The sequence below is a fragment of the Medicago truncatula genome, chromosome 2 (genome assembly GCF_003473485.1).
Source record: "Medicago truncatula cultivar Jemalong A17 chromosome 2, MtrunA17r5.0-ANR, whole genome shotgun sequence".
In the NCBI taxonomy this organism is placed as follows: Eukaryota; Viridiplantae; Streptophyta; class Magnoliopsida; order Fabales; family Fabaceae; genus Medicago; species Medicago truncatula.
Window position 1 is genome coordinate 40,410,976 of NC_053043.1, and position 25,681 is coordinate 40,436,656.

At 32.2% G+C, this 25,681-nt stretch overlaps 2 protein-coding genes across 2 annotated transcripts; both read left to right on the top strand.

Annotated features, from left to right (window-relative positions):
• The first annotated feature begins 3,674 nt into the window (after positions 1–3,674).
• Positions 3,675–6,980, top strand: LOC11405526 (unknown seed protein USP). The gene is made up of 3 exons (XM_003596492.4): positions 3,675–3,826; positions 4,038–4,158; positions 6,105–6,980. The coding sequence occupies exons 1-3, from the start codon at positions 3,770–3,772 to the stop codon at positions 6,761–6,763; spliced, it is 837 nt and encodes a 278-aa protein (XP_003596540.1). The 5' UTR covers positions 3,675–3,769; the 3' UTR covers positions 6,764–6,980.
• An 8,463-nt stretch (positions 6,981–15,443) lies between these two features.
• Positions 15,444–16,241, top strand: LOC112419440 (F-box/kelch-repeat protein At3g23880-like). Its single transcript, XM_024777125.1, has one exon. It carries the CDS (start codon positions 15,444–15,446, stop codon positions 16,239–16,241), a length of 798 nt encoding a protein of 265 aa, XP_024632893.1.
• Positions 16,242–25,681: the final 9,440 nt, after the last annotated feature.

The following is a 25,681-nucleotide window of genomic DNA, read 5'->3' on the forward strand; positions in this document are numbered from 1 at the left end:
ATTTTTAGGTCCAAAATCAGGGTACAACAATAACCATATTAATTTAATATTTCATTTCATATATTTCTCTCTCCACAATGAATAAGCAATGATAACATTGGTAAAACAACATTTAATGTTGCATTGAACTTCGAAAGTGACAGTTAAATAGGAAAAAAAAATTCTTCAAAAGTGACACTTAAAAAGGAATGGAAGGAGTATTTAATACTTCACAAATTTTTATGAGGGTATATTTGTAAAAGCATTCAAAAAATTACAATCACTAATGATTGTCTTGATTTTGATGATTTTTGGTTTATTTTCTTATAAAAAGGACCGAAGGGAGTATTATATTTAAGAATGTTTAAATGAAATGACTTAACAAATGTCTTGAGTTTAACTTTAGTAATGAATGTGCAACATCATTTAAACTCTTAGAAAGAGTTTGCTTTTAATCTTGGTCCCATAAAATTTCAAATATTAATTTATGCAGTTGTGCGTAGATAATTCCTAATTTACAAAAACAATTAAACTAATTGTTAAAACTAATTTGTCTGCATTTGTGTTGGAAAATGAAGGATAGTTGGCAATTTCACCTATCAAGAGAGGGATGGGATAAATAAAAATTGGAAATGTTAACATATATGTCCACGACACACGTTGGTATAGCTTAAAAATTAGGGAAAATTGCATTGACCTCCCCTAAGTTTTGCAAAAATGTCACTCACACCCCCTCTATTTTGCAAAATGACATTGACCTCCCTTATTTTATTTTGAATGTGACACATACCTCTCTTGAAGGTTAACATCGTTAGATCTCTGTGAAAACAAAACAAAAATTGTAAGATTCTTATTCTAATTTTACTGAACAACCGTTCTTCTTCCTTTGCAACTTTAATGCTCCAAGATTGATGAACGACATAACTCTAGTAGTTGTGAGCATGTGAATCTCACAAGGTTATACTCATACATGGTTGTTTGACTAGTTTCTCATATTTCCATTCATGATTATGTCCATGGCATAAAAAACAGTAGGAATAACATGTGATTATTCTTTCAAGAACACCCAAACACATACCTGCGAAAGTATGCGCAACATATTTTTTAATCAGCAAAATTTTATTATACATCAGATCCCTGCACAAGACGAACATAGATCGGTATTACAGAAAATACAAACAAAAAACTTTGTATGCTAACTGCCATTAACGGAGGTGCTTTTGATTTATCACTCAGTTAGATAAAATCAATTAAATTTGGTTGATTTGATTTCTCTTGGAAAACAAAAGACTAATAATTCATAAATCATTCTAAGATATTCAACAACACGTATTACTTTGAAGTTGAATATGTGTTTGGAATTTGAACAAACTTTTTTCAAAGTGCAGAATCACAATTTTTTTTGTTTTGTTTTATGGTTTAACGGTGTTAACCTTAAATGGGTGTAAAAGAAAATAAGGGAGGTTGGTGTCACTTTGCAAAATAGAGGGGGTGTTGGTGACATTTTGGCAAAATTCAGGGGAGGTCAATGTAATTTACCTTAAAAATTATGTATTGAAAATGTGTTAATTATTTTTCAAAAAGTTAATAATTAATTTTTTTCTTAATAAATATTTGTTATTTCTAGAAGGGTTGTGCTAATTAACATGTGTCCTAAGAAAACTATTTGGGTTGGTTTTGTGGTATTGATTTGAGATTTAGGAGTGTGCTCTTCTTTGAGGTCTAAAGTTTAATTCTTTTCAATTCCAATTTAGGTGGGTTAATTTAGCTTCTTCAAAAAAAAAAAAAAGTGTCCTAAGAGCGCATATTAAGGATACCTTAAATAACAAGCATTAATTGGAAAAAGTTAATTTTAAACTTTTTAAAAAATAAATTGGCAAAATTTTTAAGACATAATTTTTATATTAGGTTCCTTAACATGTACCCTTAGAACACACGTTAATATTTCCCTTTTTAGCATTTTTAACATGTTCTCATAAATCATGTTAACGTTACCTTAAAAACAATTGTATTCGGTATAAGGTTGTTGAATAATGAGAGGAGTGGTTGGCAAGGGACCAATTACGTGGGTGATGGCATAATTAAAAATTGCTAATTATTGATGTCGATTTTAATTTCTTTTTGGGGTATGCGACGATTGATTAAATATTTTCTATCCAAACTAATTTACTTTTTTTTGTTAGTAAATTTAAACAATCTTATTTGTATCTATCGACCGTTTAGATGAGATAAAGTCTTTTTGAACTTAACAAAGATCCTAAATTTGAATTTAGAAATGGGCATGCAATATTGTTAAAATTTTTAGGGAGAACTTGTCGTCCATTGGAGTTCCTCAAAACTTGAGAGATTAGTCTCTACATTTGCGCGTTAGAATCCTAATTTTAAAAACAACAAAACTATTTTTTAAAGCTATTTGTTATGAAAAATGAGGGGTAGTTGATAGAGTGACAAATTAAGAGAGGGATGAGATAATAAAAAATGGGAAATGTTAACATATGTCCATGAAATATGTTAGTATACTTTATAAACTATGTATTAAAAATTGTGTCAATTTATTATTCATAAAATTAACAATTAATATATCTCGATAAATATTTATTATTTGTGGAATTCTTAACATGTGCTTTTAGATTACTTGTTAACATGACGCTAAAAACAATCAACAGTGCTATTTACAGCGAATACATACATCGCGAAATCATCCCGACCTTTGTGTTTACAAAATTGATGACATCATTAGCACCCATATTTTGTGGAAATCACGAGATAGTGGCCAATCATGGTTGTTCGCAATGCACTCGGGATAATATGCTTCGCTGGAAGTAGCATTATTCAAAACAATTTTATTGTTGGTTTTACTTTTGGATCCTCTCCTGCCTTTTTTGTGCAGCCCCCTCTTTTTTTCTGATCCAATGGTTGATTGGCTCATAAATGAACAAAAAACAACACCAAAGAAAGAAAAAAACAGGTAAATGAATGACTTAGATTATGACAGAACAAACAACATGAGCGAAATGGTTGGAGAGGATCCAAATCTGGGTATAAGCGGTGTTGGAAAATGAGAGGGGTCGTTGGCAGAGTGGCCAATTAGGAGGCTGGTATGGGCATAAATCAAACCTACAATGTTTTGATCCGAATTTATATTTTCCCTTAACTTTCTTTTAACCTGGTTAAAGAATTTTTTATTTTACCAAAATGCCCTTTGTCCCATATTTTTTTCCATCATTTCTTTCATCTTCCTCATTCCATTATGGAGAGTTCATCTAGCAACCATCGTCGCTTTTGATTAATATATTATCTTATTTTTTTAACAAGTTATATTGAAAAGATAGTGCACTATGCTATTGTTGTTGTGCTTGTGTTGGAGCTTCGAAATGTTGTATGGATTATATGGTGAACTACTTTGTAGTTTGGAAAACAATTGCAAGGATTATTACTTCTTTGATGGGTAAGAAAATAGATAGATAAATTGGACAAAAAAAAAAAAAAATTATTTTGGTAAAATAAAAAATTATTTAACAAAGTAAAAAAAAAAAAAAAATGAAAAAATGTAAGTTTAGATCGACTTGATTTGATCTGATGATGTATATTGACTTGAGAATGTATTCCTCCTCAAGATCAAAAAGGAGGGTAGTGCATGTTTTAAAACATGAGGAGCGGATTGTAATATACTTAGTTTGAAAGGATGAGGGAGTAATGTACTCAATTTTTAAACCACGCCAATACGCTATAAATAAGCCACTCCTACCCCTTTAACAATCACTCAACCCTCTATTTTCCCTTTTTCTTCATGACTACCTCAATGAAGCTTCATCACATAGTCATTTCCATTTGTGCTCTCTTATGTGTAAGCTTTTGAATTAGTGGCTCATATAATTTTACCTCCCAGTTTGGTAAAAATCTTAATCAATTATAGTTAACTAAAGAAACTCCGTAAAAAATAGTTACCAAAGAAACACTATTGTTTACATTTGTTTATATATATTTGATGATTTATGATAGTTATAGTGAACTTTCTACTAATTTAAGTTTTATTTTTTATATGTTGAGGTACTCAGCTAGCTTTTGCAGGAGAAGTCCATGGCCATGGATCGCTGCCACAAAAATATTGGGAAGCTGTTTGGCCAAACACTCCGATTCCCATTGCTATGCAAGATCTTTTAAAACCTGAACATGAAGGTTGGTAGTGTTATAACTATATTATTACACAAGTTGAATTACAGACAAAATTTAAAGATAAAAACATGAACTAATTCTAAATTTAGTTTATTAATCAATATCCTTTAGTTCAGCTATACATGATTAATTAATCCTAATTTTCAAACTGAATTGATTTAACTATTTACTCAACTAAATTAACCATATTTTCTGCATACCAGATGTCGTTGGTGTATGAAAAAGTTGTTGTTAATGAACCATTTTTCTTTCCGAAATATGAGCTCTCTCTCTTTGGAAAAAATCATTTGATTGTATATGAATAAATTTTTAAGAGGTCTCGTGTTCGGTTATGCAAACTAACATAACAACTAATTTTACTTCCTTCCTTTCAAAAAAAAAAAAAACTAATTTTATTTCCTTAAAAAAAATTTTTACTAACAAGGCAACACTACTCTAGCTAGAGCTGTCAAAACGGGCCGGACCGGCCCGTTTAGCCCGATTAATTATAGGGCTTGGGCCTTAAATATTAAGCCCAAATTTTAATAGGGCTTTTTAGCCCGGCCCTAAAAAGTCTGCTACCCGTTAGGGCTAGCCTGAACGGGTCGAGGGTAGCCCGCTAGCCCGCATAACAAAAAAAATCCTATAAATTATATATATTTTACAAATAATTCTTTACTTAGTTGATTATCAAAGTAATAAATAAAAGTGAAAATTCAATGAATTAACACAAATATACATGTAATATAAAATTATATTTACTCGTTTTGTTATTTATAATTTTAAAGATCGAAAATATAAATATCTATAACCATAACGTATCTAATTTATTTAAAATTGTTTTCCTCGCCGTTTTAGTTTACGACGTTTGTACAAAAATGTTTACAATTTATTTTTGTTCTAGGCATTATTTAAACATATTAAAAATCTTATTTATAAAAAAAAATTATAGGAGTATTTTATAGTACTTTTTTAAAAAAAAAATATATAATTTTTAATACGGGCCGGCCCGTTAAGCCCGCGGCTCGTGTAGGGCCGGGCTCAGGTAGTATATTTCAAGCCCGTTTTCCAACCGGGCTTTTTGGCCCGGCCCGATAAAGCCTGAAGCCCGTTAGGGCCGGGCCGCCCGTTTTGACAGCTCTAACTCTAATGGTCCTTTAACTTAATTTTAGGTAAGGATTTTCATCGTTTATTCTTTTTAACATCATTTGAATCAATTTGATATGGATTTTCAAAATTCAAATATATGGTCCTTGATCCATGTTCATATAAATTTTAGATTTGATGCTTGATAATCTATATGTAAACGGATCAAAAGGATAAAAGTGACGTAAAAAAAGATAAAGAACGGAATCGTTATCTAAGATTAAATTAACCGACGACGAGTGTAATTTTTCCCGTTTGCCTATGTAAAAATAAAATAGTTGGAGATGAAAAGTTAGAGTCAGACATATGTACACATAAAATGATATGTATTTTAAAAACTGGATACATTAAATAGACAACTTAAAAACACATGTGCATATCCTAGCTAAAAATTAGTCCAATTTAAGAAGGACACCTAGTAAAAAAAATGAGAAAAGGATTATATTTGGAGATGAAAAGGATATTATATATACAAACTATGAATTAAGCCTTGAATTCTTACGAAGTGATTAAGAAACTGATAAGTAGTATACTTGCAAAAATACAATAATCAATATTAGGGTTTAGACTCTTTATGAGATGCCTTGAGAAGCCTTCCAAGAGTGGTACTTATAGCCTTAGATAGGCTTATGTTTCCATGACTTAGGTCCCAAGTAACTTGGACCCTAAGTCGGTTTCAAGGGTTTCTAGATGTTTCTAGAAGCATTTAGACGCGGCGCTCATGGGAGGACGCGCCCTAGGGCACTTAGGCCCTTTTGGAGAGCGTCGGGGCCCTTTTGGAAGTCCAAGTAGTAATTATTTTTCTCATTCATTATGTTACATAGGTGATGAAATTGAGGATCTCCCCATGGAGTTTGAAAAGCAACAATACCCGGAAGATTTATTCTTTCAAAATGAGCTTTACCCAGGAAATACAATGAACTTGCAGTTCGACAAAAGTCCCTTTGCACAACCTGCTGGTCTTATCAAGTATCTTGGTGCCAATGATGATATTAAAAACACTGAAAAAGAAGCATATAATGTTGATGAGTTATGTGTAAAGAAGAGAGCCACCATAGGAGAACAGAAGCATTGTGCTAAATCTTTGGGATCATTAATTGAGTTTGCCATTTCAAAGCTTGGAAACAACATTCAAGCACTTTCAAGTTCCTTAATAGATAATCAAGAACAATACACTGTAGAGTCTGTACAAAATCTTGGAGATAAAGGGGTGATGTGTCACAGGTTGAATTTCCAAAAGGTTGTATATTATTGTCATAGAATTCGTGCAACCACAGCTTTCATGGTTCCGTTGGTGGCCGGTGATGGAACCAAAACTCAAGCAATAGCTGTTTGCCATGCTGATACTTCTGGTATGAATCAACAGATGCTTCATGATGCTCTTAAATTGGATTCTGCTGATATCAAATACCCAGTTTGCCATTTCCTTGGCAATAAGGCCATTATGTGGGTCCCTAATTTCCTTGGCAACGTTGATGTTTAGTTGGCCCCTTAAGCAATTTCTAATGCTGTATTTAAATAAATTATTGTTGTGTGTTTTTTTTAATTCTGAGGAGTTGAACTTGTGACTTCAGTCTTGTACCAAATCATCTTGTCCCTCCAAGACACTGTGCTGGAATTGAAAAAATTGTGCTATGGTGATGTATTAAAATATAATGAAACATGCAGTGTGTTTTTATGATATAATATTTGTTAAGTTATATTTTTAGTCTCTTAATTTATCTTTATGCTTCTAGTATATGATATAACATTTGTCTTTTTTATTCTATTTTGATTTCTTAAGTAACAAATGTCATATATTTTTGTCCTTTCAAAAACCTATTCATTGAACACCGTCTAATTTGTTTAATGTATCCTATGTATATGTTGATTTAGCAAATGACTATGAAATATTTTTCTTATTTCAAAGGAAAATTTTAAAAAGTTCACTTAAGGTATTGATAAGATAATAAAAATAGAAATATTGTATTGAAAAATGGTGAAAAGTTGAGACCTCTTGTTTTCTACGGTTGCTCATCCCTAAGTGATCTCTTACTATGTTGTTCTTTGCTATCATTCAAGACAATTTGAAAATTTCGAGGAATGCTTACCAAATCTTGAATTTGCTTATAATAGAACATTTCACTCTACTACTTCTCATTCTCCATTTGAAATTGAATATGGTTTTAATCCTTTGGATATCTTAACTTTGCCTACTAATGACTTTCCTAATTTGGATGGTAAAAAAAAAAAGGACCGATGCTATTAGGGAGTTGCATGCAAAGGTTCGAGCCAACAATCAGAAGAAGAATGAATAGTATGCAAAGCAAGCTAATATGAGGATTGAACATTTTCCAAATCAAAGAAAATCCAAACTGAACCCAAGAGGAGATGAACCTTTTCAAGTTCTTGAGAAGATCGACGTTAATGCCTTCAAGCTCGATTTGCCATCCGAATATGGAAATATCAGTGCTGATGTACGTAGTAGATCTATCTATATTGAACATGCGAGTATTTGATCATAAACTACTAATCATCAATATTCTAAACCCTAAACACTAATATATGAACAACTTTTTTTTTTTTTAAAAACTAACATATAAAGCTAAGAATGTGCATGCTAAAAGATTATGAACACTTATTTGTTATCTCTAAACCCTAAACACTAATTTGATGGATGTTGATTTGTTGGAGTTTAGAGGGATTTTGATTTGTGTTTATGTGTTTTTCAATATGTGGGCATTGTTGTTTCTATTCTAGTATATGACCAGTACGTAACGACTGTTAATTGTCACCGGTGAGTGAACGATAGTTATCTGATATTGTTGGTAAAACAGTCAATTTAGGGTTCCTAAGAGTAAACCATGGGTGCCTAAAGAGAATTTTCTAAGTATATTTCTGCATGTGTAAAAACTTTTTTTTCCTTCAAAAATATATTTCCCGACGACTCAAAGAATATACTCTTTTCAAATGTGTACTTCTAAAGAGACTTGTGGAGTGCAAAAAGTTTGTCGATTATAATTTGATAGTTACTCTTTAGGTATCCTGTTAGTGGTCGAGCCAGGAATTTTATCGAAGGAAAAATTTTGACTGCAAGTTTACATGTGACATAACCTGCCAATAGTGTGCTAATTAAAATTAGGAGGTAAATGCTCTTTTTGAGACCTCTTTGCGGTGAGAACAATATCAACATCATGAAGTGACTTGAATATCTCTTACTCGGTGTAACATATCATCAAGTCATTGAACCACACATCATTGATCTTGTTGGTAACAATTCTTTCTCATGGATTTATAAGATTCTTTTACTAGCTTATTGACAAAGCTTGATAACTGGTGGACTTCCAACTTTTGTTGATGTTGGTAATAGCTTTGGTTCACCCGCTATTGTTGAAGATCCACAAATTAGAAGTTAAAATCTGATTGGCTAAAATATGATTTTGGTCCCTGCAAATATGCCTCGTTTTGGTTTTAGTCCCTGTAATTTTTTTTTGTTGTTTTTGGTCCCTGCAAATATGCCTCATTTTGGTTTTGGTCTCTGGCCCCACTTTTGTGATGATTTGCACACGTGACACATGATGACTGAACCCATTTATTAGAAAAATAGTCCCTGCAAAATATTTTACAGGGTTCAAAAACAACAAAAAAAAAATTACAAGGACTAAAATCAAAACGAGGCATATTTGTAGGGACCAAAACCATATTTTAGCCAATTTGATTTATTATGCCCTGTTGTAGAAGTGATTGTAAAAAATTTTAGGTATGAATTGATTATATAAGTTGTAACTTGATATTATGTCATTTTGTCTAGTAAGCTATTATGAATAGTGATTCAAATTTTGTTACCATAAATTAAATGAGCAATGGACTATATATAAATTTTAATTTTTTTGAATATTGATTATTGGTTTGGGTGAATAGTATAATAGTCCATAGTTACAGAGAATTATTCTTCAAGAATTTATTCTAAATATTGATTATAGTAATCAATTTCAAATTCCAACGATATTGATTATAATATTTTATTATATTGATTAAACTAATTTTGGTGGTAATTTTATGAATTATTCATTTTAAGAATTTATAGTAGAATAGAAATATATAAAAAATAAAATAAAACAATGATAAGTTATAGTGACTGCCACAACTGTAGGTAGAGGTCCATAATGTTTTTAACATGGTCTCCTTATAATTACCTACGTTTTATCAAGGTAAAGGTGGAAAACATGCTTTGACAAACCATTTGGCAATGACTGATGGATTTAACTACGGAAATTTTCTCTATAGTCACGGATTTTGGTCGTCACTACAAATCAAATTTCTTATAGCAATACAAAGAAAGTATGGGTTGAACCCGAACGCGTGCCCATACTAGATGGATGGTAAATTCGCCCCTGTCTTCTGTGCTGTTCAAAATAGACAAGACACATCATGTGAAATATCTTTTGATGGACAAAAAGAATAAAAAAGAAAACAACATCAAAAGTTTCTAAAGTTCAATATCATTATAATTTGTGTATTACTTTTCCCACCCTGTGGAATTCTCGCGCGCCCAATTTTTTTTCTTTCAAAAATACCCATAGTCCAGATTATATAATCCAGACGCCCTTCAGAAAAAAAGTTCCGGACAAATTCGTTGATTTTGGCACTTAAACCATCCTGATGGATGTTGATGCCAATGATTAATGGATGGATTCAGATTCCATAATCCGGACAGTTTTAACACTTTCCGGATTATGTAATCCGAAATGTGTAAATCATCCCGTTGAAAGTCAACAAATGGGGTGGGAAATGATTTTTCCGGACTATAGAATCCGAAAAGTGTTAAAACTGTCCGGATTATGGAATCCAAACTGCATCAGCACAAAGGCAGAAGCCATCTGTTTTGGCTGAGCCTCAGTTTTAGAGCAACGACACGCAACTGTTTATGATTTCGACCAGTTTTTCAAACAGAAAAATCAATTTATAACATTAATCAAACAACAACACAACATAATTATCCAAACATTGAACATTAATCAAACATAATTATCCAAATGTTACATAACATAATTATCCAAAATATTCAAACATTAACATTAAATAAAATACAATCAACCCCTTATAATTACACCTGTACCACTGCCACCACCATACCGTGGTATAAAATGCATCGCGCGTAGATCCCGATTCTCCCGATATCCTGCCCAGACATCCTTGCTTCCCATACCTAGGAAGTGCTGATACACCCAAGCCATCAACAATGACAACCACATATAAATATACAAACCATAAACACTTACATTTAAAAAAACAAAACATAATTTATAATTTATACCTGACATCTTACCGCAGTTCCAACGTGCAGCATTGTTAAGCTCCCTATACAAGTGAGCTAGTGTCACAGCTCCCCTTGTGTAACACCCTGATATTTTACATACTTTTTTTTTTGTCAAGTAGTCTAGTGGCTAGATTCACACACATTATGTGTAGAGAAGTGAGGAATCCAGGGTTAGAATCCTGGCCCCTGCACAAATTATCCCTGATAGCTACCAACTGAGGTACACTTACGGGACGATATTTTACATACATTATTTGTGTGTTTTGTTAATTTTCTCTATTTAGTATCTATTACTTTGTGTGTAAATAATTTCCAAAATTATGGCATCCTTCTTTTAATTAAATCATTTTTCCTTTTACGAGCAATTATTGTTTTATTCTATTTTAATCGGCGTTGTTGGTAACTAGTGAGAGATAGGTAAAGAGATATAGGAGATTGTCTTAGAAAATTGTCTCAAACGAAGTTCCAAGAGAAAACAAGACAATAATTGCAATTGATATAATATTATGTTAGTTGATTATTTCACTTAATTTTCCCTTAATGCTAGTTAGCAAGTCAATGGATGAATTTCCATTGTTTCTGCACACTAGATTTTGTTTGTTCCAAATTCCAATTTGATGCAACACATATAAGAAATCGAATTTCATTCCTATTTTCGTTTGGATATCCCCATCTCATCCTTGCAATTGATTTTTTATTTTTTTTAATAAAATAGAAGTATTGTTCTGCCTCATACGCAATATTGCAATGCATTATCCTGCAAAGAAATGACGATGATAGATCATGGCTATGGTGATGCGGAATAGGGAGAACTCTGATAAGTGAGTGTCATCTTTCAGATGGAGACTCTGATTGTGTGGCTGAAATGATTTATGATTTGTGTTTCTTTTGATTTAAAAGGGGGCAATAAAATGATTTTCAACATTCGGGACGTGTTTGGGTATGGATTCGGGGAGGGTATACTTATATCCCCGTTAGTCATCTCATACCTGTGTTTTAAAATCGAGGAAAACTCAAACCGAGTCAAAGCGGGAAAAATCCCTTTAAATTGAGTTCAGTTCAGACGGGTATGAGTTTTTTTGTCATGCCTATATACAATACATAAAAAAAAAAATCAATTTAAGTATTTAACTAATTAATATGTGACTGTTTGTTGTCCCGTGTATGATTTGTACAACAATATTAGTTAGCGTCTAATTAGAGAGTAACGTTTGTCTTGTGTTTTTTTTTTATTTTTTATAATCATTCTTTGTAAGGATATAATGATTAAGGAAAATGCTAGATATCAAGAATGATTTTTCAAGAATGACATGGCACAATAATCACCCTTAGATTTCAGTCTCATTTATTCCTTTCATAAAATAAAAAAAAAATACATAATAATATGTATTTATACAAAAGAAGTAATATTGAAGATGTGTAGTTTTATGTAAAGTAGTTGTACTTCTCATAATAAATACTAATCCTGTGTATAATTTATAAATGAGAAAGATTTTGTAACTCTCCCAAAGTTATATTATTTGTGATCATTCAATTGGATATAATTGAATAAATTTAGATGTAAAAATATGTATTAGTGAGAAATAGTCCTATGTTTTTTTTTTTGTGAAAAAGAGTCATGTGCTTTTTCTTTTTTATTTACTCTTTTTTTCCCGTGTTTTATTAAGATCAGTAAAAAATGTTTCTCCTATATTTTTTATATTATTCATAAGTGAAATGTATTTATTAATTTTTTTATTAGAAACACATGATGAGATAAAATCACATGTAAGACATAAAGTTTAGTAAATGTAAATTAAATACAAGTGAAATTGTTGGAACAAAATGTGTTTAACAATAACCCTTAAGAGTTTTGATGATAACAAAGTATTAAAAATTGTCAATTGGATATGCTAATATTTGTTCAAGTGTACAGGACTATAGACAAAAAATTTGACATCTTAAAAAGGTCTTGGAAGAACAAATAAAGAGCAAATACATCAACAAAAAGGGAAGTTTAAAGCGTCTGAAGAAAACTGCTCCTGAAGATAAAGCGCTCCTGAAGACAAAGTGCTCCTGAAGTGATGACGTCATCAGAAGCGAGATCATCATAAGCAAGTTCATCAGAAGCAAGTTTATCAGAAGCTGAGAATCACTAGAAGCTGTAATTCATCAGGAGATGCAACTTAAAGCCTCAAAAGCTGTTTAAAGGATTCAAACTCGTCTAAAGATTGCAGAAGCCTGGAAAAGTATAGCAACGACTATTTTGAAAGGATTGAAAGGCATTGGATTCTTATTCTTCAAAGAGCGTTGACATAGTACGTTTGTATGAAGTGTACAACCACTATCTTCACTACTCTATTTTTGTTTCTGCTACAAGACAAGAAAAACAGCTCTGCCTGCAACAATGTTCCTTCTCAATGGGTATACATTTGAAATTGATCCTTCTTAGGACAATAACCATATCAGGCAAAAGATCATTGGTGATTGATCAAAAGCTTCAAACGACTCTATTTTGAATGTGCTGGCAATTCAACGTCTCTTTCACACCTCTATATAAAGGAGTGAAGACTCAGAGTTTCAACAGAACAATACGAAGAATTAACTAAGCCAAAACTCTGCTGAAATTGTTCTGCATTCAAAGTTCACTTAGAATTTCTTATCAAAGCTTATATCTTAGAAATTCTAGAGTCTTTAGAGTCTGTATCTGATTTGTATTGTGAACAGCACCGATTGTATATCAAGTGTTCAACCTCAAACATTTTTGTTGTAATTCTGTTTGAATTAAGAAGTCTCTTGCAGTTGTGCTTGAGCAATAGGTCTCTTGATTGTGTTCAGGAGCATAGGAAGTCTCTTGCAGTTGTGCTTGAACATTTGAAGTCTCTTACTAAGTTTAGTAGTGAGCAATTGTAATCAGATATTACATAGTGAACTCTCTTTGGAAGTGCAAGGGGGACAAGACTGACTTCCGGTTTGTGGAAGGAACCTGTATAAATTGCTTGTGTATTTCTTCTCTCTCTCTGTTTTATCCGCTACAATTAGTTCTGAACATCTCTTCAGAAGTAGAACTACATCTGTTTTTGATCTGTGTTTTCAGTTAGGAGAAAAAGAAGAAAAAGTCAGCACAATTCAACCATCCCCCTTCTTGTGTTTTTTTTTTCTCACCTTCAGAAATATTTTACAAACTAAAAAAACAACACTCAATAATTTATAGATTTTTTTATCATGGTAAAAACCACCTCTTAAAAAAAAAAAAACAATTCAGGACCCGTTTCGTTACAAATTAAAATAAAAGTGATTTTGATTTAAATTAATTAAAATAATTTATAAAACAAATAACGATTTATTTTGTTTGGTTATTGTAATTAAAATCACATGTTTTAAATAATTTAATTTGTTTGGATACAATTATAAAAAAATTGGTTTTTTTTTTATAAAATTTCATCAACTTTAATAATTAGAGAAAGACTAACTTTAATAATTAGAGAAGGATTAACTTTAATAATTAGATAAAGATAATATATTGGAAATTGTTTTTAACTCTTTAGATATTTAAAAGTTGAGTTATAGAAAAATTTATTTTGAATAGGATTAAGATTAAATTTGTTTGTTTTTTAAAAATGATTAAGTTAGAGTGTTTTATCAAGTGAGTTTGTTTTAATTTGTTTTTTAAGAGAGAAAATATAGGGGGAGGTTGAAGCAAAAGACACAAAAGTGTATAATTTTGATGACGACTAAAAAATTAAGTAGGGGTAAGATTGTATTTTTGGTACACATTAAGTTTCATAATTAGAGAATAGATAATTAAAAAATAAAAGATTAAGTTTGTTTGTTATTTAAAAAAAAGATTAAGTTAGTGTGTTTCATCGAATGACTTTGTTTTTAAAAGAGAAAAAACAATGGGAGATTGAAACAAAAGACACAAAAAGATATAATTTTGATGACTTGTCAAAAAATTAAGAAGGGGTAAGATTGTATTTTGGTAGACATTAAGTTTCATAATTAGATAATAGAATAGAAGAATCGATAAAGAATAGATTAAGAAACTATCGTTGACCGAGTTTTTTTTTTTTTTTTTTACGGAATCGTTGACCAAGTTTTATTTATTTATTTATTTAATTTTTGTAAAGACCTTTTGATTATTTTTCATATAATTATTATTATATTTTTTCTAAAGAATTTGTGATCTAATTATTTGTTTTCTTCCAAATTTGAAAGGATTATTTTTATAGTGAATATTGTTTTAGTCGAGAAAATATGTGAGACTTACCTAACTTCATTAAAATTAGGAAACAGATTAGTATTCCTCGTGGAACAGCTATTTCTCTCTCAATTAAGGGTTCAAAATGGTATATATATATATTATTGAGAAACAAACTAAGATTAAAAATGGAAAACTTATGAATTAAGTAATCTTTGTCAAACCCTTAATTGTGAATTAAGTATTCAAGAACATTGTTTGTTTATAAGCCCATAAACACACGAGTAACCTTGCAAATCCTCCCTCTTCCTTAATAACTCCTTCCACTCTCTCTATGGCCGTTTTTTTTTTCTTTTTGAATAGCAAATTTTATTCACGTCAAGGCAATGCAAGGAGCAATAAACACTCGCGGAAAGGAAGGGAAAAAATACAACAAAAGCGCCGCAAATATACGGGACATCATAACTCCAAAAATAGACCCCCCAAAGGTACCCAAATCAGTCATGAGGCCAACATATACATGCAAAAAACTACCGCGTGCATACCTGTAAAAAAGGTTAGAAACCACATACCTCAAGATCTTGCATTATTAGTTTTGTCGAAAGTTCCTTTAAAATCTTTGAACGTTTTGGATGTGTACACAAAACATGGTCTCTCTTATTTGAAAACCAGTGTTTCATCACCATGTTCAGGGATAATTTCATATCTATTTCTCACTCCTACTACGATGATACATCACTTATCCTACACCAGGTTGTCTATAACAGTGGCTGGACCGTGTCCTTTTTGCATTTACTGTCTAGTCAGAGCTTTGAGAATAGACTTAAATTGGACTTGCCAACTCCACTTCAACAAGAGGACGCTATCTTTTATATTAGGGGTTCTAGCACTAATAACGGAACCCTTTGTCTTTCCAATGCAGATGACAGTACACTTGTATTGTGGAATCCAACAACAGATGAAATCGTTGTCATTCCTCCCAGTCCTATGGAGTCTGTGTCACCTTATTGGAGCACTTTGATTTCTTTTCATGGATTTGGTTATGACCATGTTAGAGATGACTATAAGATTATTAGGTGTATAGATTATTTTCCATTAAGTGAAAGAGATCTTTTTTATCTCAATCTACCAGAAGAAGCGCAATCGGAAAAAATATTTTACAATACTGTATGGGAGATTTATAGTTTAAGATGTAACACTTGGGAAAAACTTGATGTCAATATGCCTTCGGATATAAACAAACATATATTATACACGAATGATGGAATTTGTCATTGGTTGAGTAATGATGATCAACTTTTGTTGGTATCGTTTGACCTCAGCAGCTATGTGTATTTTACAACAAGCAAGCCCATAACAATACCCACAAGAGGTATGGCGGCAAAATCGGTGGTGTTAAATGGGTCCATCGCTTTGATCTCTTGGTATCCAAAAACGACTACCTTTGACATATCGATTTTAGGTGAACTTGGTGTTGAGTGAATCATGGACTAAGCTCTTCACTATTGGACCTTTTCCCTTCTACATTGAGAGACTTATTGGAGCAAGGAGGAATGGTGATATATTTTTCGAAAAAAAAGATGAAAAAATAGTCTGCTATGATTTAAGTACACACATGGTTGAGGAACTCGGTCTTGAAGAAGCACCATCAAATAGAATAATTTACAAGAAAAAGTGGTTTGTCAAATCCAGTGAATCATTAGTTGGTTTTCTTGTTCTCAACTAAGAGATTTATGATTCTGTTTATTAGGATCATTTTACCTTGGATAATAAAAAGTGGTTTTATAATTATGAATATTGTTTCTTTATAAATTTTATTATATTGAAAGTCTGTTATCTTTCCATTTGAAAGTATACGTTTGACTTGATGAAAATATCAAGTTATTTGAAATGCCTTAAAGAAAGATGATTAACTGATTGTTTTGCAGAATGCAAATGAATGATCCAACTGTAGGAAACATATTACAAAGAAGGGTTCCTTTTCGGTGAGTTCCATGTATAGGAAATTGGATGAATTGGTGGTGATCGTCCCGCGAACGGAGGTGCAGCTGTCAGCGTTTTCACATATTTGGAAGAGTCCGGCACCGCCAAAGGTGATTGCCTTTTCTTGGAAGTTTCTTCGCGAAAGGATACCGACTAGAGCCAACCTATCGAGGAGGCATGTCCTTCCACCGGACTCCACTCTTTCCTGTGTGTTGTGTGATGGGGTTCCGAAAGTGACGGATCATCTTTTCCTCAACTGTATTATGGCAACAGCAGTTTGAACCAAGCTTCTGTCGTGGCTCGGTTTCAATTTTCATCCGCCACCGGATTTGTTTCATCTTTGGAAGTGGTTGGATGAGTTGTCAAGGAATAAGAAGATTTGGAAGGGTTATCGGATTATTTGGCACGCCGCGGTTTGGACTATTTGGAGAGTTAGAAATGACTTCATTTTCAACAATTCTCCTTTTCGCATTGATGAGATGGTGGAGGACATTAAGGTGTTAGCATGGAGGTGGGTTTTGAGCCGCTTGAATTGCCGGTTTGTTTGTACTACAAATGGACTTGGAATCCACAAGAGTGTCTGGTGCGGTAATGGTGGTTTTTGGGGTCTGTTACGTGGGTGCTGCGGCTTTGGTATGCTGCTGTTCTGATTTTTCGGCTAGGAGTATATGACAGCCTCGCTGCTGTCCTGCTTCTTTGCACCTGTGCTGCTGTGCTGTTGCTGGTCTGGTATGCCTGACTGGTTTTTCAGCTGCTGGGGGTTTTTTGGTTCTGTTTTTTCCCTCCCTGCATGGTGTGGCTAGGTGCTTTTATGTTTTTTGCTGTGCTGTTTTTGCGCACTTTCTTGTATCTCAGTTTTGGCCGCGAGTTTTTGTGCGTCTTGCACAATCTCGACGTGAATAAAATTTCGCTATTTCAAAAAAAATATATATATCAAACAATTACTGAACTCTTACAAAGAAACTTATGAAGAAATTTTGTTGGAATATTATGCTGTCAATTAACTGAATTCTTCAAGATGTCATTTAACTAGCTAGTGTTCTTTATCTTAGTTTTGACACTCCTAATGAGCCTGTCGAATTACTAAACACGTACATTGTCCGTCTTTTAAAATTTTGATGCTATGAATTTAACTTTCTATGTCACTTTGTTGTAAGAGAGAGACCAAGATATCAATGTTTGGCTTTGCAGTATTATTTTGAAAGTTTGTGAAATAAGTAGCAGTTGCAAGTCTATATGTGCATCTCCCTATTTGGTTTCACTTATTTTGGGAATTCAGTTCAAAACTGATAATGAAGCGGTTTACCGTTAAGATTGTGGATATGTTGATTTTGTCCATGACATGTAGTGTATGCTTTCTATAGATTCTAACATTTGCGTGGTGGTTGGGTGGGCTAGCTTAGCTTCATAACAAAAAACATTTGTACGATTTTGCTAGAATATTCTCTTTTCATACTAACAAGTTCCATGAACATTGATCATTTGTTCTTCACTTCTATGTAATGGACGATTCTAAACGATTTTCATGTGCCTAACTTCCATCTTTTTCTTCTTATTTCAATGTATGTATACAACAATTATGGTTGGGAGCCTAATTGATCTTAGTCTACGGGCCAGTTTCAGATTCACCTGTGTGTCAATGTATGGAAGGTTTTAAACCTAAGTCGCCTCAAGCGTGGTATTCCATGGATTGGTCTAATGGATGCGTTCGAAATAAGGCATTGCGTTGCGAGGAAAAAAGCAAGGATGGATTTGTGAAATTGAGTGGTATGAAAGGACCTGACACCACAGATAGTTGGTTGGATGAGACAATTGGTTTGAAGGAATGTAGAGTGAAGTGTTTGGATAATTGTTCTTGTATGGCATATGCAAATTTAGATGTAAGAGAAGGGAGTGGATGTGCCTTGTGGTTTGGTGATTTAATTGATATTAGACAGTTTGAGCTTAGCTTATGATATCTTATATTAATCATTGAATATTTGTGTCCCCTGTATGAGATTTTGATCTAACTATGGTTTTCTGTTTGGTGAAATTCACTTAGGAAATGCCAATGAGGGTCACAAGAAGAAAGGAGTTTTGGTGGGAGAAACAGTTTCTCTTGCCACGGCAGCGGTTTCCGGTATACTTATAGACAGAAATCACAAACCAATGTAAAAGGTGTAGTTTCCCTTCTCAAAAGTAAAATAGAAAGTCTAAATATTTGTGTTAATGTTCATAGAATTAATCACATTAATGTGGTTCAGCTTCTTTGATGAGGGAGTTTTTCCCTTAATGAAAATATGAAGTTTAAGTCCTTTCAAATTTAAAATAAATTGTTGCAGAAAGATATATACTATGAAGCACCAACACCGGACATGAGATTGAAAATAATTTGAGAAAATAGATTAATTAAATATAAACATATGATTCTGTTTCGTGTCCAACATCGCAGACACCTTCATCAATAGAGAAAGCAACTAACAACTTCACTATCATTAACATAATTGGAGAAGGTGGTTTTGGACCTGCATACAAGGAAAATTGCATATAGATTATTATGACATTAAGAAGTAAGGAGAATAAATAAAATATATGAACATTCCTATCAGTTGAAAATTGAGTTTCAGGGAATTCTGAAGATGGCGTGGAAATTGCTGTGAAAAAGCTTTCAACAAGCTCAGGCCAAGGATTGAATGAATTTAAAAACGAAGTAAAATTGATTGCGAAACTTCAACACCGAAATCTTGTAAAGCTTCTTGGTTGTTGCCTTGAAGGAGAGGAGAAAATGCTGGTTTATGAATACATGCCTAATAGTAGTTTGGACTCCTTTATCTTTGGTATGGATCCAATAAGTCTAATTAGATTGTTAAGTGTAGTTAAAAATTATTTAAGCATCTCTTAACAGTTTTTCATACTAACTTTCTCTTTACAGCATATATAATCAAAGATGTTTTCTCTTTTTGTGGTGGAAATATGACTGATAAGCAGAAAAGTGAATTACTAGAATGGTCGAAGCGTTTCGACATTATATGTGGAATTGCTAGACTAAGGATTATTCACCGAGGTTTAAAAGCCAGTAATGTTTTACTAGATCAGGAATTAAATCCTAAAATTTCAGATTTCGGCATGGCTAGAATTTTCGGAGGAGATCAAAAGGAAGGAAACACAAGGAGAATAGTTGGGACATAGTAAGTAAACAAGTTTCTTTTACAATCTATTTTAGTTCATAGTACACATGTTCTCCTTATTAAGGTCAATAGGGTTTCATTTTAAAACGTGATGTGCGTGAAGTGGTTACATGGCGTCGGAATATGCTACCGATGGCTTATTTATCAGGGAAGAGAAGCATAGGATACTAGAGTCAAAACCAAACCCATAATCTCATAGGCTATATAAGTATATGATTATTATTATTTTTTTGTGCTAATTCACATGTATCATAAAATCTGTTTCTTGTATTACAAGAAATTCAATTTTTTTTTCAGGTTTGGAAATTATGGAAAGAAGGATGACCAATAAAATTAATTGATAAAAACATTGGAGACTCTTGTTTTATATCACAAATATTGCATTGCATTCATGTTAGTCTCTTGTGTGTTCAACAAAATCCAGTAGATTGACAATGTAGGGGAAATTAATATTGATGATAAGTGACTAATATTGGTCCTACTCAACCTTTCCGTCTAAACTTCAAACCAATGATCTAAACATCAGTCGTCTTTAATACCAAAATGCGGTCGATCCATGTGGGAAGAGCTCGGCACTTTAAACAAGTGGTCAGATGTTTGATTTGTGACATGCATGTACAAATAATTCGATTGAGAGGAGATAAACCATCGTATACTAAATAGGCTAGCATCGATCCGTGTTGACTTTTTTTTTGCGCCTTGTTTGGAATCCAACACAAAAACTTTCATTATATATGAAAATTTAATTTCAAAGATGAACACTAGTCAGCATTCAACCGTCATGCTTGTGAAGATCTCTCCTGCACTTTACAGTTAATCCTTTTGAATTTCTTGTTAGATGAAATCCAAAATAAGACGCCATGATGGCCATGTCCACGCTTTAAAACATTAGTCTAAAATTGACCAAAATCATAGAAAAATTCAAGTTACCCGGCAAGAGCATACTCCCTCCCTCTGTCCCAGCCATCCATTGTCTTTTTCACATTTCTTAAAAAAAGTTGTTAGTATAATTAATGTACCTGTTTTGTGTGTTAATATTACAAAATTGTCCTTTGTTTGTATGTGTATTAAATTTAACTTTTCATATTTCAAGACAAGATAGTAGTATTAATCAGGGATATGTTTAGGAAAAAAAATAAATGCATCTAGTAATTTGAAAAGGAGTTTACATTTATAGACAAAAATAAAATCAAATAGATGTTTAGATATAGTGACGGAGGGAGTATAAGGAAAGAGAAATGGATGTATTGTTTTGGACCACACTTTGTTTGAAGGACTACAAAGTTCCCACTAGAACCCTATCCTTATCGTTGAATTAAGTGATATTAATTATTAAGAGGTTCATTCAATTCATTATGTCACCAAAGTCTTTGTTAATTTATTCACAACTAACTACATGCAGAAAGTATAAACAAAACACATTTACATGCATTTAAGCCATAACCATAAGCTATATAATTTTTGTGCAAACGATGGAAGAAAATATTTGTAGGTAAAAGAGGACACTTAAAATCAAGTGATAGAGCTCAAATGATTATAAGCTTTGGACAAATAAAAGAAGACATGCAAGAGACAAGAAATTGCAATTTGATTACAACCTTTGTAAGTAAGCAACAAAATGGCTTTGATGTTTGAACATAATTGGTTAAGACATTGAATCCGTGAATTAAACGCCAATTTTCATCTTTGTATATATTATATTGCTTGTGACCTTTTCCCTAGCCACTCTTCTTAGGAATCATGAAGCAAGAACAACACCATAATAATAATCCAAATAATAATGTCCTCATGGTCGGTTTCTGATTATCTAAGGGAAAGGAAAAAGGACTATCATTTTTTTCTTACTTGTAAAACACTTGGAAGATGCGACCAGGTCCAGATGTTTCTCTTTGACATTTTTAAATTATAAAATATAAAAAAGCATAGACTAAATTATATATTATAGTATTATACATAGTGTTAAAGTACATATTTTAGGTTCATATATTAATATTAATGTAAAACAAATGAGTATAACCATGTTATTAGGCGAGTTCATGGAGATTTAACTGGGTAACATGATTGGTGTTGGACCAATTTTGGAGACCATGCTCCTAACTCAGGTAGTTATAAAGTACCATATATTTATATTACATGATTTTGACCATACATATAATAAGGCACCGACTTTGTCCTTGCATTTTAGAAGAAACTTATGCATGTGCTCAAAGTTTGGATCATAAGCAGTGTTGCACGCTGTGCAATGTCTGCCCATTAATTAGATGGAAAATCAAAATCTTTGTCTAAAATTTAATGATCCTTTGTCGACAATACATTGTAAAGCATTGAAATAGACATATACATCGGTCACAACACTAACACGTTGCCACCAATAATAATTTAAGAAAATTATATAATTAAATATAATTATATATTTCGATGTCAAACTTATCAAGAGGACTACAATAGATGACTTCCAAATTAAAGTTGGAGCAAAGATAACAAATCAATTGATAGACAAGCAAACCATTTTGGGAAACACCTAAACTGGGTCAAAATCGTAGACAACAAGTGAAAGACCAAATGGTAGATTTTGACAAGATACCATTTACACTCTTTGTACAATTGTTGGTTTTACCACTTTTAATTAGCATAAGGTTCTATTCATATATATATTAAGAGTGGTGATACACAAACCACCATATGTGGCATACCTCTTTGTACACCCCTCCACTTGTAAAAAAAAAAATATATAAAATATTCAAAAAACTGCTAGCTTAAAAAAAAAAAAATAAAAATCTGAAGCTCTTATCCAATCATGTTGTATCCCTCCCTCCATCTTTGCGGCCACCGTCGTTGGCGGCGCTCCGGCCACCGTATTTTTCTCCGGTCATCATCTCTTTCATTTAACTATTTTTTTGTCTACAACTCTCCGGCAATAGTCTCTACCACCGGCCACCACTCCGGCGTAGTCTCCGACAACCTCTCACTTAAAACCAAAATGCAGATCTGGGTTTCTGCTGAACCAAAACACAAATCTGTTAAAAAAATCGAACCAAAATGCTGATTTTTGACGCAGTGACTGTGGAGGAGAAGGGAAAATGGCCAATTACAGAGAGAGAACTGCAGAGAAAGAGGATGGGATACATAGCGGTAATTTAAATAAGGGGGAGTAAGAGATCAGTGGCGGCGACGACGGCAACGGCGGCCAGTGGTGGTGGCCTTGAGTGAGAGGCAGAGTGAGAGAGAAGGAAGGGAGATGAGATTGGGTGAGTGAGAGAGAAGGAAGGGAGAAGAAAGGGAGATCTAAGAGATAGAAAAGGGTAAAATTACAAAAATAGCCATGCCACATGGAGGGTGTACATTGGGGTGTACATGGAATGGGTGTACATGTATCTTTTTCCATATAGTAAATAGAAAAAATGGGGAGGATCTTAACTCCTAAAATTATTAATTACATCATAAAAAATAGTTTGGTATATTATGTGTGACTAAAATATTATATATTGAGTAGAAAAGTACTTTAAACACTTTATAAGTGACATGACTTATAAATTTAATGTCTTAAGATTTTGGATCAAATGGGGTGTTTAATTATGATTGTTCAACGTCAACGTCCAATGACCAATGTGATGTGATTATTATAGAATAGGTAGGACATGATTTTGGTCAGCATGCACCGTGGGATACGTCATCTAATTCCTTTTATCGATGCCAAACATATCATAGAAAAGTCAAATGACATCAAATGATCAAACCTTATTCAGCAATTGCTGTAATTCTTCAACACTTCTAATCTCCATCATTTTTATAACAAACTCATATCTTGTGGACCCTAATCATAAGTCATAACACTTACCACATGATCATGCCTTGCACTAGACCCGCTAACAAACAAATCAACGGCTCCGATCTCACCAACAAACACTCTTATTGCCCTACATCACTCATTGGTTTTCCTAATTCAAATACAATTTTTAAAAATCCTATCATTAGCTTTAATACCAATGGTTCCTTCATTCATTCTTTAAAGAGCTAACCGACGCCGGTTAATGAAGACAAAAGAGAAAATTATATGTTTAAAAACACTTTTTTGAAGTTTTTAATACATTAATTACACAACTTTCAATGCAAATACTACTATATTTGATTCTTTAATCAATATCCACAAATCATTTATTAGCATTTCCTTTCGTTATATTCATGTTTGATAAACAAGTTTTTCTTTACGCAAACCACACTATAAGTTTTTAGGGAAAAACATCTTAAATGCTGGTTTGAATTGACTATTTTTAAAATATATTTTGTTTTGGTTTATACCAATTTTAATGGGTTAATTTATCTTTTTTTTTAAAAATATATATTTTGTTTTTAATGTTCTTATTTATAAATTTTAAATTGTACACCAACAAGATTGGACATAAGGAAGACGATAGACAATATCGGTCTAAGAGTAAGGTCACTGAAGCCCTCATTTTAGGCTCCCAAATAACTAATTATTTTTCATTAAATTTTACATGAAAAAAAGCCTAATAGTCGAACAAAAAAGCCCCATATGTTCAAAATCAATTTGAGGTTTCACTTACTTTTAAAAATTATTGAGTCAGAAAATATACTCCTAAAACGTAGTGATAAGATTTTAATTCTACCCGAAAGAAATACTCACATTTATATTCGGTAGACATCATCGCATATAATTATCTCTAATGGAATGAATCAGTTTTGACATATCTTCACATTATACTACAAATACTATGCTTTGCGAACAAATGGATCTAAAAATAAAAAATAATAACACAAAAATGAATATTATTGGATGCTTTTCAACCCGTTTTGTAAAAACGGCACCGATCAAATTTCGAATTTCATTTTGAAAATCAAACTAAAGCATATATGCATAAACATTAACATTTGTTGTAAAAAAAATATTTTGTCAGTCGATATTATAGGTTGGTTTTTATTTTTTTTAATGATATTTATTCTTTAATTTAATCCTTTTTTTTGTTTCATATATGATATAATTGCTCTTTTTTATTGGTTAATGTTCATTTTTTTCTCATTATTACATGTTATATTATTATTAAAAACAATTACAATTGTAAATTGGAAAACATTTTTAGATGGTCTTATTTTTAAGGGAAATGTTAAAGCGTGTCCGTGAAATTTTGGATAAGATGATAAAAATAGAAATATTGTATTTGAAAATGGTAAAAAATGACAAATTAAACTTTTTACAAATTAAAATATTGTTGAATCCAATACAAACATGCTACTTTTAGTTTCCTTAACAAAGTGCACTAAGAGCACTCGTTAGCCTAACCTTATTTTTAGAGATATTTTTTTATAAATGAAAGACGGAAGGAGTACCATTATTTCAAAATTAACTAACAATCTTCATGTTAAGTTCCTTCTAAAAAAGATAAATGCTAACAAGTGTATTCAGAGCACTTGATAAAAAGTTTAGGAGAATGCTAACCAATGTTCTAAGAGCAATGGTTAAGCATCCTAAACAAGTAAATTTTAGGCCAAATATCTCCTTGAGTCCTTTAAGTTTCATGTTTGTTTCAGATAGATCCTTTAAGTTTTTAAGGTTTCAGATAGGTCATTTAAGTTTCGAGTTTGTTTGGGATATGTCCTTTAAGTTTCTAAGGTTTCAGATAGGTCATTTAAGTTTCTAGTTTGTTTCAGATAGGCTCTTTCTATCAACCTCCGTTAAGCCAAAATTGATTTGATAGAAAGGACCTATCTGAAACAAATTTGAAACTTAAAGGACATATCTAAAACCTTAGAAAC